The sequence below is a fragment of the Mercurialis annua genome, linkage group LG3 (genome assembly GCF_937616625.2).
Source record: "Mercurialis annua linkage group LG3, ddMerAnnu1.2, whole genome shotgun sequence".
NCBI classification, from domain to species: Eukaryota; Viridiplantae; Streptophyta; class Magnoliopsida; order Malpighiales; family Euphorbiaceae; genus Mercurialis; species Mercurialis annua.
The window spans coordinates 75,557,195-75,571,614 of record NC_065572.1 but is presented as its reverse complement, the minus strand read 5'-3'; the positions used below and the strand labels follow the sequence as shown (position 1 = coordinate 75,571,614).

At 38.0% G+C, this 14,420-nt stretch overlaps 2 protein-coding genes and 1 long non-coding RNA gene across 6 annotated transcripts; 1 reads left to right on the top strand and 2 right to left on the bottom strand.

Moving 5' to 3' along the window:
- Positions 1-252: 252 nt before the first annotated feature.
- LOC126671559 (pre-mRNA cleavage factor Im 25 kDa subunit 2) lies at positions 253-3,718 on the top strand. The gene is made up of 7 exons (XM_050365341.2): positions 253-601; positions 800-845; positions 2,182-2,275; positions 2,411-2,484; positions 2,808-2,894; positions 3,010-3,120; positions 3,405-3,718. Exons 1-7 carry the CDS (start codon positions 483-485, stop codon positions 3,474-3,476), a joined length of 603 nt encoding a protein of 200 aa, XP_050221298.1. The 5' UTR covers positions 253-482; the 3' UTR covers positions 3,477-3,718.
- Positions 3,719-5,100: 1,382 nt separating this feature from the next.
- On the bottom strand, positions 5,101-10,803 carry LOC126671560 (uncharacterized). Of its 4 annotated transcripts, none has more exons than XR_007639052.2 (3): positions 8,529-10,789; positions 7,956-8,398; positions 5,101-5,889 (listed from the first exon to the last, which is right to left on the bottom strand). It is a non-coding gene; the product is annotated as an uncharacterized LOC126671560 (long non-coding RNA). The 4 variants fall into 4 exon arrangements; XR_007639050.2 differs by lacking the exon at positions 5,101-5,889 and adding an exon at positions 7,455-7,471; XR_007639051.2 differs by lacking the exon at positions 5,101-5,889 and adding an exon at positions 7,799-7,828.
- Positions 10,804-11,431: 628 nt separating this feature from the next.
- LOC126671558 (pentatricopeptide repeat-containing protein At3g29230-like) lies at positions 11,432-13,935 on the bottom strand. The gene has a single exon (XM_050365340.2). The coding sequence runs from the start codon at positions 13,741-13,743 to the stop codon at positions 12,076-12,078; it is 1,668 nt and encodes a 555-aa protein (XP_050221297.1). The 5' UTR covers positions 13,744-13,935; the 3' UTR covers positions 11,432-12,075.
- Between the last annotated feature and the right edge of the window lie 485 nt (positions 13,936-14,420).

Here is a 14,420-nt window from a genome sequence, read left to right as displayed (position 1 = left end):
TATATTATACATATTCAATACTTTAAAAACAATTTATTATTCAAATTATTAGAAATATTAATTTTTATTTTATTTTATTTCATTAATTCACAAATTTTGAGTTTTAGTATATTCCCATTATTTGTACTAATTTTTATTGATACAATAATTAGAAATATTAAATATTAATTTTATTTCGCGCAAGTGCGCGGGATTACGACTAGTTTACTATAAAACACCCGTATTCATACCAATTGTAACAATTAGCTTTGTCAACGTAGATCAAACATTTCGTAGCATAGATCAAACGGTCATAAGCGAGATCCGAAGATCCGAATTCTGTAGAAGTATCGGGTGGGTACCAATTGTATATCACTCGTTTGTCGCGGTTGTGCGCTCGATTCCTTCTCCGGCGTCACATTCTAAACACCGGGAAGATCGTCCGATAATAATTTATCAAGCTCAAACTATTTAATTTTAATCTTGATTGGAGGCATACAAAAATGGTGAACTCATCGGTGGTGAATACGTATCCACTGTCGAGCTACACATTCGGTACCAAAGAGCCCAAAATGGAGAAAGATACCTCTGTCGCTGATCGTCTCGCTCGTATGAAAGTCAAGTAAGCATGGCTTTCTCTCACTTTTGATTCTTTCTTGTGTTCAATTTTATTTTAACTGTTCAACAGTTGAAAACCCTAGAGAAACCTTTGTCCTCTTGTTTTAACTTCAATTGATTGCTTTGTTCATTTGGTTGGCGATTTAAAACCCTAGCTCGTTTTGTCTTTTAATTATTGTTATTTGCTGTTTCTGTGTTGCAGCTATATGAAAGAGGGGATGAGAACGAGCGTTGAAGCAATATTGCTGGTACATTTATCACAATTTTACTTGCTCATTATGTTATTGTTGTGGAATGTGAACAATTTTTTACATACAAGCCTGATATTCTCTTTTACTAGTAAATGCTAGCTCTTCACTAACTATTTGGTGGAGTTACTTTTCGGTAGCCTCACTCTAGATGGCTCTTTGTGTTATCAGTTCTTTACTTGTAATTTGTACATTTTATTTGATGCCAGTTGAATGTGCCTATCTCAAATTCCTAACTTCAATATCTTTTGATAATTCATCCAGTCCCGACAATTTTTTTTATCTATGAGAAGAATTTTCCACAATCCATAGACTTTACCTATTTGATCTTCCCTCTCTTTCATAATGGGGTCATTCATTTAAGATGGAAATCAATAAATGACTTTGGGTTATTAAGGGCTTGAATTGGATGGATCTGAAAATCAAGTTTTAGATGTACTTAATCTATGAATGATATTAGCTGCAATTGTGTTTGCAAGTTAATACTGAATTTAGGATTTTAATATTAGTAATAATTCTATTTACTTCTCCAGGGTATTGGATGTTGCTTCTGGGGATTGTTTCCCTTCTAGACTTTGGATTGTATTAGCAGGACTCAGAGTGTGCTTATGACCTCTGTTTTACTACTATTCTATACGTACTTTACATTTAGCAGCCTGCAGTATTGTTCAACTTGATTGCTGCATATATGGCTGGATCGACTGTATTAGTAATCGACTCTGAGATAGAATCAACTGGATAGGGACAATGTAGTTGGTTTATTAGTTTCTCATGGGCAGCTGTTCTCCACTTCTGTCAGTATCGCTTACGAAAGTGCTTAATTACATGCTGTACATAATCATCAATGAGGGGGTGGAATATCTGCTGCTAGTTGATTTTTCTGTTCTTTTTCATTTTTTTCGGTTTGCATATTTTTCTTTAAAAGATCTGAAGAGTATATTTTGCTTCTTTAGATAAGAAATTATGCTAAATGAGTAGAGCTCCTGCTAGATGAAATTACCTTCTAAGAAAAAAAATGATTTCTGGTTTTACTGCAAGAAGCTATCTGTCGAAACATTTTTAAGTCCAACAATACGTGTTACAAAAAATGCGGGTTCACTTAGTTGTCATTGTCAAAAATTGTTGATGAGAATCGAACTAACAGCTGATTAATTGCCTTCATCGCCTCGTATAACACTCCCAGTTCAATTTCTTTTGTTGTTTCGTTTGCTTTATTTTTGTCTATGTCATCCTTGGTGTCTAGAATAAGAAAAGGCATCAGGGAACATTATAACATTTAAAGGTGCAGAAGGGTATGTCTATCTCTTGGCTCAGCTTATAGTATGGCTTATTGCAGGTGCAAGAGCATAATCATCCTCACATACTTCTTCTGCAAATTGGAAACACATTCTGCAAACTGCCTGGCGGGCGTCTGAAGCCAGGAGAGAATGGTATTCTACCATTGTTCTTTATCTATTTTTTACTACCAAGTCTTCTCTGCTTGGATTGTGGTGCAATTATTCTTTTCTGCATCTATTCTTCAGGTTTTGCATGTTTATTCTAAACAGTGTTTTCATGTTAAACAGAAATTGAAGGTCTGAAAAGAAAACTAACAAGTAAGCTTGGCGCGAATTCACCTGCTTTGGTTCCAGACTGGCAGGTATAATTTCTTCATAAACTTTATTTGAATGTGATTTTTATGCGGACATCTTATAAACTCATATATATAGCAGTAAGCATATGAGAAGTATTTCTAGGGTTGAGTGGGCTAGATGAGATCAAAGAAACAGAAAAAAAATAGACATAGAACTTATGCATATTGCTGTATTGTTCACAAATGTTAATCATTATTACCAACCGCTGTTGATGGATCGTGGGTAGTTATTTTGTCCATTGGACTGTACAATAATTAGCATCCGAAGCTGCTTACTTTGAAAGTCGCCATTTTAATGATGAATGTTTTTATTGTGCATCTTCATGCAGATTGGTGAATGTGTGGCCATCTGGTGGAGGCCAAACTTTGAAACAATTATGTATCCATATTGCCCTCCCCACATAACAAAAGCTAAGGTTGCTAAATGAATATTCTCTTGCTGCTGTTTTATTTGGTATTCTTGATAGTTGATATGTTTTCCATATAGTTGTATGGTTTATACCTGTTTACTTCCCCCTTTTGGTAACACAGGAGTGCAAGAAGCTATACCTTGTTCATTTGTCTGAAAGAGAATACTTTGCAGTACCCAAAAATTTGAAACTTCTTGCTGTCCCATTGTTTGAACTCTACGATAATGTGCAGGTATGGTAATTCAGGATTTTCTTTTAAATATGGAATTTTATTTTCTGTTGGATTGTAGTTTCTTTGCATTCTTTATCTGTTATTCTGTTTATTTCTTTATTTTTTAATCTTAGTGCTTATGCACGCACAAGTGATCTGTTTTTGGAATGGAATCTTTCATCTGATCCAATCGCTGATAATTCAGTGCATCTGAAAGCTCATGTAACTGAATCAGTCACTTTGGTTTAAAGGATGTATTAGTTAGTTGTGTAGCATTGTATTAATATTCTGTTGCTTGATTGCAGAGATATGGGCCTGTTATATCAACTATTCCTCAACAGCTTTCTAGATTCCAGTTCAACATGATTACTGGATGAAGTTCACCTGGATTTCAAGACTTACATTTCTTTTAATGTGGTTCCCGTACTCCAAAAGGCTTCAGAGAATTTAACGAGGATGCGGTGCGGAGAGCTGATACTATCGTATTTCTTGACATAATTTATAAATTTGAGAGTTCTTAACTAACCTTTTTTAAGTTGGTCGACTCAAGTTCATAGTTGTGGTTGACTGTTACATGCTCCATCTCTTTATAATGGATCGTACTCAGACTTTTTCTGCATGTAATTTGTGTATTAGTGATAAATCACCAAATAGATCTGATCCGCTAAAGCCTGCAAACACCAATAAACGGAGGTCAGAAAGAACGCCGGAGGGGGGTCTCCGGGCGTTCGCTCCGACGCTCAAGTCAAACTTTGTAGTAGGGGAAAGAAGAAGAAGAGAAAGAATAATATTGAGTGAGTAGAAAGAAGTACCTTAGGGTTTCCTCATAGTGTGACTTATATAGACCATGTCTCGTGGTTCTTTTTCCCCTGTTAAGTAGGTCCGTGTTATATCCCGGTATTTTGTATCTCGGAATCTCGGTGTTACCCTATTAAGTAGGTCCCGCGTTATATCTCGGTATTTGCATCTCGGTATCTAGGTGCGAACGCCGGAGTCATGTTATCATCGTGGTGATGCTAGGTACAGTTTATTCATAGTTCGATATTAGTATCTCGGAATTAAGGATCTCTGTAAGGTACATGTTTTTGTATCTCGTCCAATGGTATCTCGGTTACCGATCTGGCATAGCTAAAGCTCGGTTAGTTGGACTTCGTGTCCTCTCATTTTGTCGAGGTTGCTTCGCCCCTGTGATCATATATTATCCATGTGTTATCACTAGTCCCCCTCCTGTGTATCGGACATTTATGTCCGTGTTGCCATGGTTAAGGTTATGCCAATATCTAAGCGTGGAGCCGATAGCTCGACGTTTAACATGCGTCTCGGTGTTGAGTTAGTAGCTTGGTGTGACGTTGTATCAAGGTGTTAAATAGGTAGCTCGGCGTTTCACTCGTGGTGGCGTTAAGCCCGTGTCTCATCATTTCTTTGTGTCTTGGCATTAAGTTTTGTAGCTCGGTGTCACGTTGTATCTCGGAATTACATCGTATCTCGGCATTAAACCGAAAGCTCGGTGTCACGTGGTATCTCAGCGTTAAGCCGGAAGCTCGGCGTCACAATGTATCTCGGCATCAAACTAGTAGCTCGGAGTTACACTGTATCTCGGCATTAGACCGATAGCTCGGCGTCACGTTGTATCTCTACGTTTAAGTCAGTATCTCAGAGTCACAATGTATCTCGGCATCAAACTAGTAGCTGGGAGTCACGTTATATCTCGGCGTTACACTGTATCTCGGCATTAAGATGGAAGTTCGGTTTTGTGTTGTATCTTAGCGTTACGTTGGTATCTCGGAGTTACACTGTATCTCAGCATTAAGCCGAAAGCTTGGCGTCACGTTGTATCTCCGAGTTAAGCCAGTGTCTCAGAGTCACGTTATATCTCGGAGTCACGTTATATCGCGGAGTTACGTTATATCTCGGCATTAAGATGGAAACTCGGTTTTGTGTCAGTAGCTCGGAGTTAAGCACATCTCTCAGCTTCAATCTTTAACAATGCTTCTTTCAAAATTCAAGGCTAACAATGTCTGGTTCCTCTGTTAATGATCAGTTTTTCTAGCTATAATGCCCCCTCTCCCTCGGTGATACAGCTGGGTTACTTTGTTTTTGCATTTTTGACAATTTTCTCTCGTTTTCTCGGAGTTGTGTTTGTTGGATTTAGTGACTTTTCATCTTGTCGAGGTTGCTTCGCCCCTATGATGATACGTTACCACTAGTCCCCCTCCTGTGTATCGGACATTTATGTCCGTGTTGATCTTATCTCGGCATTAGGGTGGTATCTAGTTCTCGGTGATGTAGTCGGTTTGCTGGTTTATTTTGCCCTTTTATTTGACTTTGTTCGTTTGTTCTAGCAATTTTGCTTGTTTGTTTAGCTTAGCCCGTGGATTGGCGCATAGCCCGTAGATTTGGCACATAGCCCGTGAATTTGGCACATAGCCCGTGGATGGCACATAGCCCGTAGATTTGGCACATAGCCCGCTGGTGGCACATAGCCCGTAGATTTGGCACATAGCCCGTAGATTTGGCACATAGCCCGCTGGTGGCACATAGCCCGTAGATTTGGCACATAGCCCGCTGGTGGCACATAGCCCGTGAAATATGGCACATAGGCCGTATATTGGCGCATAGCCCGCTGGTGGCACATAGCCCGTGGAATATGGCACATAGGCCGTATATTGGCACTAGCCCGTCGCCCGAGGTCTTGGTCTTATATCGATGCCGTACCCTTAGGTCTTGGTCTTACTCTTATGCCGTACCTTTATATCGGGGTCTTGATTTTATATAGATGTTACTTCGCCCCTATGATTACACATTGTAGAAGAGTTAAGTCGAAACAAATATTCATAACATTATTCTAACCATGTACCATTTAAATCAACTGTAGTTATAATTTTTGAACAATGTACTCGGAATTAATCAACATGGCAATTTCTATCGAGTCACTACATAATAAATTAAGCTCATCGTCTCGTCATATGTCACACGGCAAATTAAAATAGTCATGGCAAGAAACATTGATACAACATCTCAGTAGCAATTCATGCTTTTTGATCACTGAGATAGCTATAATGTGCAAAGTTTTAACATGTACACATATTGGCACTTTTCAAACCAACAATAAAATATTGTCAGTGTTGATGTTTCTTGCAAGATAATATTTATGAATTGATTAGGCAGAAAAATCACCAGGCACTGACTTTAGGAATATAACATTCAAAACATAGAAACATGTCACGTGGATCAATGTCATTTTCCAAAATAATCAAAAATATGGTAATCCAAAAATGCACAGCAGCTAGCCCAATTATCAAATTTAAATTGGCTTATTTCTAAACCGTATCCACATGCTCTCAAGTTCCTAAGAATTGGTCGCCTCCATTAATCTCAAAACATTAAATATAAACATGTTCACGTAGAATGGTCAGTGTTTACTCAATTGTTCACATGCTCATTCAGATAACGTACAAGTATTAGCGATACAACACAAATCGCATGTGTAAACATGTCGAATTGAAAAGGGTACTGATTATATAAATCACAGGACAAACCGCTAGTTCCAAAGCATGTAAATATGCAAATGTTTTTTCTAGAAATCAGAATGTATCACAGTTAAACCGTAACTAGGAATTCTTTGAAAATAATTCACTAGATTATTTGAAATATCAAGTGACTTGATAATTATATGCCGTGTAAAACGGATGGCAAGAAAACAAGTTGCGCTTTTCGCTCTTTAGGCACTTTTGCCGGTTTATTCATTTCTCAGCACCTTTGTTGTTCATGTATGCGCAAGAAATTGAATGTCTAGAATATCCAAGTGAATAATGGCGTATTCTCTAAATTTTCTTGTGATCTGTTTCTAATTTTTTTGAACTTGAATGCTAAATATTTCTTAACAGTAGCATGGAAAATCATAAATGCTCTAAAGTGGCATGACTAATTGAAAAGCACAGGTCATCAAAGTACTTTGTGGTTCAAAATAAAGGTAAAAGGCCATCTTTAACATTTAATTACAACTGATGCCTATAACTCATTAAATCTTTTTCTCCCAGTACCTCTTGAATACAACAAAGTCCAGAGAATTGTAGGATTAAATTAAACAATGTATCACATAGCATTTCAAAGGGAAACGTGTAAAACATTTCCAAAAATGCAAAAGCTCGACATATCAAATTAATGATTTAATGGATGGTGAAGTACCAAGTTAACCACAAGCCGGTCATGATACTATCAAACGTTTGCATGAGTAGTCAACTGTCCATGGATATCAAATTCAATACATGTATTACTGAGGTTTCAAAATCAAATTATAAATGAGAGCCAATTATATTCAACTGATCATCCCCTAGCAAGTGTGCATCAATAGAAAGAAAGGAGTGTCAACCTAACAAAAGATACCCAGGTCAAAATGAATGTACTGCCGGCCAAAGATATATTATTAACATTGCAAAACGCCCTCCATTTCTAAGAATTAGTTGCATCTGCCGATTTCCAAACAAACCGAATTGTTTTCACGACTTGTAAGCAAGCTCTCTAGATTTTTATATTGATATTCATGACCAAAGAGATTAAACCAGAACATGTCAAATGAAAACAGCAAAACTCAGCGAGACGTTGAATGCATTGAGTAGCTCAATTGATTACATGTTGTAAAACATACTTAAATTACTCTAGCATGTCAAACAGAAATCAAGGCACATGAACCAATAACTGAATGTACGAGCCAATGCTAGGATGATTCCTAAAATGATAAATTTATAGTTGTTACAAAGAGATTATTCAATCATTGCATGATCAAAGTCAAGATTAAAGCATTTCAGCAAAATTAGTTTCGAAAAATATTACTGAGACAACCAAACAATACTGACCTCTGAGGCTAACCAGTCATAGTCGTTTGTTCCGTATTCCATAATCAATTTGTTCAAGACAAGTGTTGCTTGTTAATCAAAAGAGATCCTAGCTCAGTCCTTGTCCTCAAAAGTTCTTCAAGCTTTCTTTAGTTCCATTTCCAGATTGTCCCCTTTCTAATACCATTATAGATTGAGTGAGATCAAAGATTAATGAGTCTGGTTCATTCGAGAACCTCAAACCCCTGTTCCATCAACTGGATTTCCACGCCCAAAGAGTTCAGTTCGGAGTCCTTCTCATCGGAGCTCAGATGCCACGACCTGAACCTGTTTTGAAATTCATTTTACTTGTTCTTGTTTTTATGGAGCTTGATTTTCCATCTCTCTTAGCAGAGTAGGTCTGGTAGTTGCTTAGATTCAGCAGTTGACGCTTATATGCTATACATCTTTGAAAGTTAACAAAACTGCCCAAAAAGCAAAAATATATACGGATAGCCATTAGCATGTATGAATCTGTATAACTGTTCGTAAGAATTTTCATTATCGCATCAAGTCAGCTAAGTGAAAATGACTATGCATGAGTTGACGAATTACGTTTACAGATTGAAACTGAGAGCATTACAATTCTTGTTGATCACCATTCAACTGTTGGACATGCACATATTATAATGGTTCAATCTAGCAATGGTCATGATATGCTCAACATGTATACCTCATGATGGCAGTGCAAGATGCTAGAATCTATTAGTTTGACTGAAATTGAATTGCGAAAGAAAAGATTGAACACTTATCTTTTGCGCTATTCTTGCTTGGCATGAGCTGTTTATTCCAGGTTCTCTTTATAGTGATTTGTAACTCAGGCGAAATTGTTTGAAGTGTTATACTTCAGTTTCCTGCTGGTAAGATATCATATGCTAGTTCAGTTCTCAATCTGTGTGTAGAGATCAGTGTAGTCCATGTCGCCATATCCATTATCTTCATCGGCTCAATTCCTCGCTTCTTATTTTGATTACCAAACACATGGTAAGATAATTAGTTGTTCACTTCACCTTTGTAATGTCTAGCAATCACACCCTTGGACCTAAATGTGTCCATTTGTCCTCCATCTCCTTGCACTGTTCTGAATATCTCAAGAGTTGCCTGAAGCTTTTTCTTTTAAGTTTTCAGCTATATGCCAAGTACACAGAGCAGTAACTTTGAGATAACTGCCGCCGTTCAAGGACTTCCAGGTGACCTAAGATCTTCTCGGTTTATCATCGAATTGCTCCGGTTCTCTGATTCTTGCATCAAGATCCTCGTACTCGATTGTTCTTTTTCTCTCTGGAACTCCGTAGGCATTGTGATGTTGATTGTAATATTCATTTTCTTTGAGACATTTCATCGAACAAGTGAACTGCACTATTTTGAATCTCACAAACATGTTGCAAGGTAAGGGAGGTTGCCATCTCCTCACCAATCTCCACACCAGATTCCTTTAGCTTTTCTAAATTTTACACAAGTGCCAATAGATTGCTAGAGTAGAAAACCCCAATCTTTGAAATACAGGTTGCTTGATCCCTCATGGTCGATCAACGGTGTCAAGTTCTTTAACATGTATCATCGAGCTCCAAGTTGGCTCTACTCAAGTTGAGCAAAACCCAACAGAATGTCGAAATCTTTCTCCTCGTTTATGCATTGAATCACGACTTTAGAAATTTACATCTTCGCACGCGATTATATCGGCGGGAGTTCCTTGTTTCGATTTACTGCTGGCGAAGATGTCACTAGCGAGGAAACAGGGCCTTCGTCTTTGTTTTCATGTCAAAAACCATAGATCCATTAGATATATATTTTTTATCCATAGTTCACGGAGAGAAAATGTTCAAGAAAAGAAGACTTAGCTTATTCGATGTTGAAGTTGAAATCAGAGACATGTTTTCATGTCAGGTAACACCCATTGTCGGACCTTCCCTTTTCTAGTGATACCCATTAAAGGCATTCTGGATATCTTTCTTTAGCACAGCAGATCTGGAAATCAGCACCAGCCAGGCCTTTGAGGTGCTCTTTTAGGATTCTTTCGGAACCATATTTTCTAACTTTCTTTGTGGCTGTTGTTTCGTCAACTGCTGTCACCGGAGGATGGTGGATTGAGACCGAGACGAGCATCTGCTCACCGACGATACCAGGATCAAAGGAGATCTCCGATGCATCATGTTTATCATTTTTCAGAAACAAGCTTGAATCATTCCTTCCATTTCAGTACATCTCTTAGCCGCGTAGATGTGTTTCTCAGTCGATGATCCGTTTCTCTTGACAGTAACCAAAAAAGGGAATCAAATCGATTTCCCACAGACGGCGCCAAGTGATAAATCACCAAATAGATCTGATCCGCTAAAGCCTGCAAACACCAATAAACGGAGGTCAGAAAGAACGCCGGAGGGGGGTCTCCGGGCGTTCGCTCCGACGCTCAAGTCAAACTTTGTAGTAGGGGAAAGAAGAAGAAGAGAAAGAATAATATTGAGTGAGTAGAAAGAAGTACCTTAGGGTTTCCTCATAGTGTGACTTATATAGACCATGTCTCGTGGTTCTTTTTCCCCTGTTAAGTAGGTCCGTGTTATATCCCGGTATTTTGTATCTCGGAATCTCGGTGTTACCCTATTAAGTAGGTCCCGCGTTATATCTCGGTATTTGCATCTCGGTATCTAGGTGCGAACGCCGGAGTCATGTTATCATCGTGGTGATGCTAGGTACAGTTTATTCATAGTTCGATATTAGTATCTCGGAATTAAGGATCTCTGTAAGGTACATGTTTTTGTATCTCGTCCAATGGTATCTCGGTTACCGATCTGGCATAGCTAAAGCTCGGTTAGTTGGACTTCGTGTCCTCTCATTTTGTGATAACACATGGATAATATATGATCACAGGGGCGAAGCAACCTCGACAAAATGAGAGGACACGAAGTCCAACTAACCGAGCTTTAGCTATGCCAGATCGGTAACCGAGATACCATTGGACGAGATACAAAAACATGTACCTTACAGAGATCCTTAATTCCGAGATACTAATATCGAACTATGAATAAACTGTACCTAGCATCACCACGATGATAACATGACTCCGGCGTTCGCACCTAGATACCGAGATGCAAATACCGAGATATAACGCGGGACCTACTTAATAGGGTAACACCGAGATTCCGAGATACAAAATACCGGGATATAACACGGACCTACTTAACAGGGGAAAAAGAACCACGAGACATGGTCTATATAAGTCACACTATGAGGAAACCCTAAGGTACTTCTTTCTACTCACTCAATATTATTCTTTCTCTTCTTCTTCTTTCCCCTACTACAAAGTTTGACTTGAGCGTCGGAGCGAACGCCCGGAGACCCCCCTCCGGCGTTCTTTCTGACCTCCGTTTATTGGTGTTTGCAGGCTTTAGCGGATCAGATCTATTTGGTGATTTATCACTTAGTTTAGGTTTTCTGTCCGTGAGATATGTGCCTTACAAATTATTTAGGATAATGTAGTTACAGCTCAGTGTGCTAGTGTAAGAATGTCCGCGTGCTGTCTGCATGATTTTGGCAGAAATGCTCTTGCAGAATTGGTGATGCTGAAATTGTATCAGACTATCAGTAGTAAAATGAAGTCAGAGGCTAGTTATGTCTGCCTACTATGTTTATTGTCTCTATCTTCTTATGCCCAGATGTTTCTTGTCAATTTGAGAAGTATCAATTTTGTTAGTGTACTGTTATGATTGTGGTCTTCAATTCTGCTTGCAGTTATGGAATTATGTCTCTCTATTACAGTTGAGCTTGAAATGGTCAGACCATACTTTTGGTAGGTTCATTCCCACCGTATTTGGTGGAGTTGCTCTGCCCATTCTAAGATAGATGGCTGGTGTAACCATGTTTTGCTTGAAAGTAAAAATGGTTAAGATATGCTTTCTAGTTAAATTCAACAGATTGGAAAAAAAATTATTTAGTTTCTTTTATCCTTTCTGCAGCTTTTCAAAATTAAGATTTCTCGCTATTCTTTTTGATAATGGTAGTTTGTGCAGAAGCAAGCCTTACTATAGCTAACTGTTAGGTAAATCTATTCGATCATACTTGGTAAATGCCGATCATACTCGGTAAATGCTGTTTATTGGTAAGCAGCCTAAAATACAATGCTGCTCCCTGTTTCTTTCCTTATTTTCTTCTCTTCCATCTTTCCTCGTGCACCTTGCGCCTCCTGCCACCGACACTCGGAGGCATAAATATTCGACAAGAGCACATATACTCCCGAGTCCTCTGTTTCCAATTCACAAACTCTCTTTATTGTCTTTTCTACCATATTCAAATTATTTGTTATGCTGCAACCTCCAAGCAAAGACCCCCAAATTGCAATATCAGGTTCAAAGGGCATATCTTTTAGTACAAGTAGGGCTTCTTCCAGCTGACCATTTCGACTAAGCAAGTCGATTAAACAAGCGAAATGTTCGATTTTAGGACTAATCTTATAGTCGTTCTCCATACTATAAAAAATTCTACGAGTTTCTTCCACCAATCCCCCATGGCTACAAGCAAATAAAGCACTAGTAAATGTGAAGTCATTCGGCTTCACACCGACCTTTTGTGCCGAAAAGAAAATCTTGACTGCATCTTCAGTTCTTCCATTAATGGCTAAACATCTGATCATAACATTCCAGCAAAAGATATCCTTATTTGGAATCTTGATAAACATTGCAAAACTTGTATTAACATCTCCGCATTGAGCATACATTTCTATAAGGGCAGTCCCTACCATGACTTCCATTTCAGAAAAGTCTCCAAGTAGACAGTGTACGTATTTTCCATACTCTAGGTCACCCAAGTTCGAACAAGCTGACAAAACAGAAACAAAAGTATACCCATCAGGAATCACTCCTTCTGATTGCATTTGGACAAAAAGATCCAAGGTTTCTCTAAATTTCCCATGTTTAGTGTAACATGAAATCATTGAATTCCATGAAACCACATTCCTCTGTGGCATTCTCTCAAAAAATCCTCTCGCTGCTTCAAGGTTACTAGCATCTTTATATAACTCAATCATCAAAGTCCATGAAATAACACTCTTCTCCGGCATCAACTCGAACATTCTTCTTGCATTTTCCACCTCTCCAGCTTTGACATAACCTGAAATCATAGAATTCCAAGAAACAACATCCCTTTGCGGCATAGTTTCAAACAATTTCCTCGCGCACCCGACTTCACCAAAGCTGACATACTCATAGATCATCATGTTCCATACTTCTACTGGTCTCTCGAACATATCATCGAAAACCCTGCGAGCATCACTTAACTTGTGATTTCCAGCACCACCAATGTCAACAAAACCCGGTCTTTTTATATACATATTAAAAAGAGCATGAGAAACTGCAAAACTGGATTCAAAACCAGACTTTATAATCTGACAGTGGACTCTTTTCCCTTTACTATAACGCCTCAGTTGGCAACACGAATTTAACACATAGGGGTACGTGTAGTTATTTGGTTTCAACTCTCTCTGAGACATTTCATCAAACATTGATATGCATTTCTCAGAAGGACCATTAAACGAGTAGCCTCTAATCATGATGTTCCATAACATGGTTTCTGAGTTAAAATAATGATCACCCATTTGGGACAAAATGATATTAGAATAATCCATGGAGCCAAACTCGGTGCTTCTGCGAAGAAACTTGGAAAATAATTGGAGTTCTTGTGTTAGAGAAGCTGTAAAGATTAAGGCATGGATTTGCTTCAGATGCTGGAATGTACATTTTGGCAATATGTATGAGATTTCTAGTAGAATGTTACGAGGCATATATATATAGATGTGTAATAATTAATGGATTTTTGAATTGTTTATTACATTCAACAACAAAGCTAAAACTTTTGATTCATGGTAGAGAACAACATGATCGTCCCTGCTCAATTGTTGAGTTGGTTGTTGATGGGCCAGTCATTAATTTCTTGAGCCGTTACAACTCATCCTAATCCTAAGCTAGGAATTGACATGGGCCATTATCATCAAACTGTTTCAAGTTCAATCTTCAAAGAGCATCTTTAAGTTTGGCTTTGACTTGTGCAATAAGCAAAGGGTCAGCCCAATTTGTATCTTGAGGTTCAATAAACTTTTAACTTTTTTTATTCAATTAGATCCAAAGTTCTCTAATTTAGGTCAAGTACCCAAAAGTATAACTTATTTGATCCTGAGACAAATTTTAAAATATAATTGACTGAGAAGTTACACTTGACTTATTTTAAGGGACGAGCAAAAACCGATCCGGAACGAAAAATTGAACCGAACTAAAGTTTGTTGTCTGCTTCGGTTGTTCGGTGAAAACGGTTTGGTCAGATGGGTAATTTAGAAAAGTTTGAAGCTCGGTTAACGGTTTGTTTCAGGGGTTTGTAAAACAAACAAAAAACGACTGAACCAAACTTATCAAGATTAATAAGGGTTTTTTTGATTTTAGATATAAATTTTGGAGTTTTTTTTAT

Excerpts from the sequence above, each read along its gene's own strand:
- LOC126671559 (XM_050365341.2), top strand. The coding sequence starts at position 483 with ATGGTGAACTCATCGGTGGTGAATACGTATCCACTGTCGAGCTACACA. Across the intron at positions 602-799 it reads CTCGCTCGTATGAAAGTCAA|CTATATGAAAGAGGGGATGA; the intron begins GTAAGCATGGCT and ends TCTGTGTTGCAG. Across the intron at positions 2,895-3,009 it reads CCCACATAACAAAAGCTAAG|GAGTGCAAGAAGCTATACCT; the intron begins GTTGCTAAATGA and ends TTGGTAACACAG.
- LOC126671558 (XM_050365340.2), bottom strand. The coding sequence starts at position 13,743 with ATGCCTCGTAACATTCTACTAGAAATCTCATACATATTGCCAAAATGT.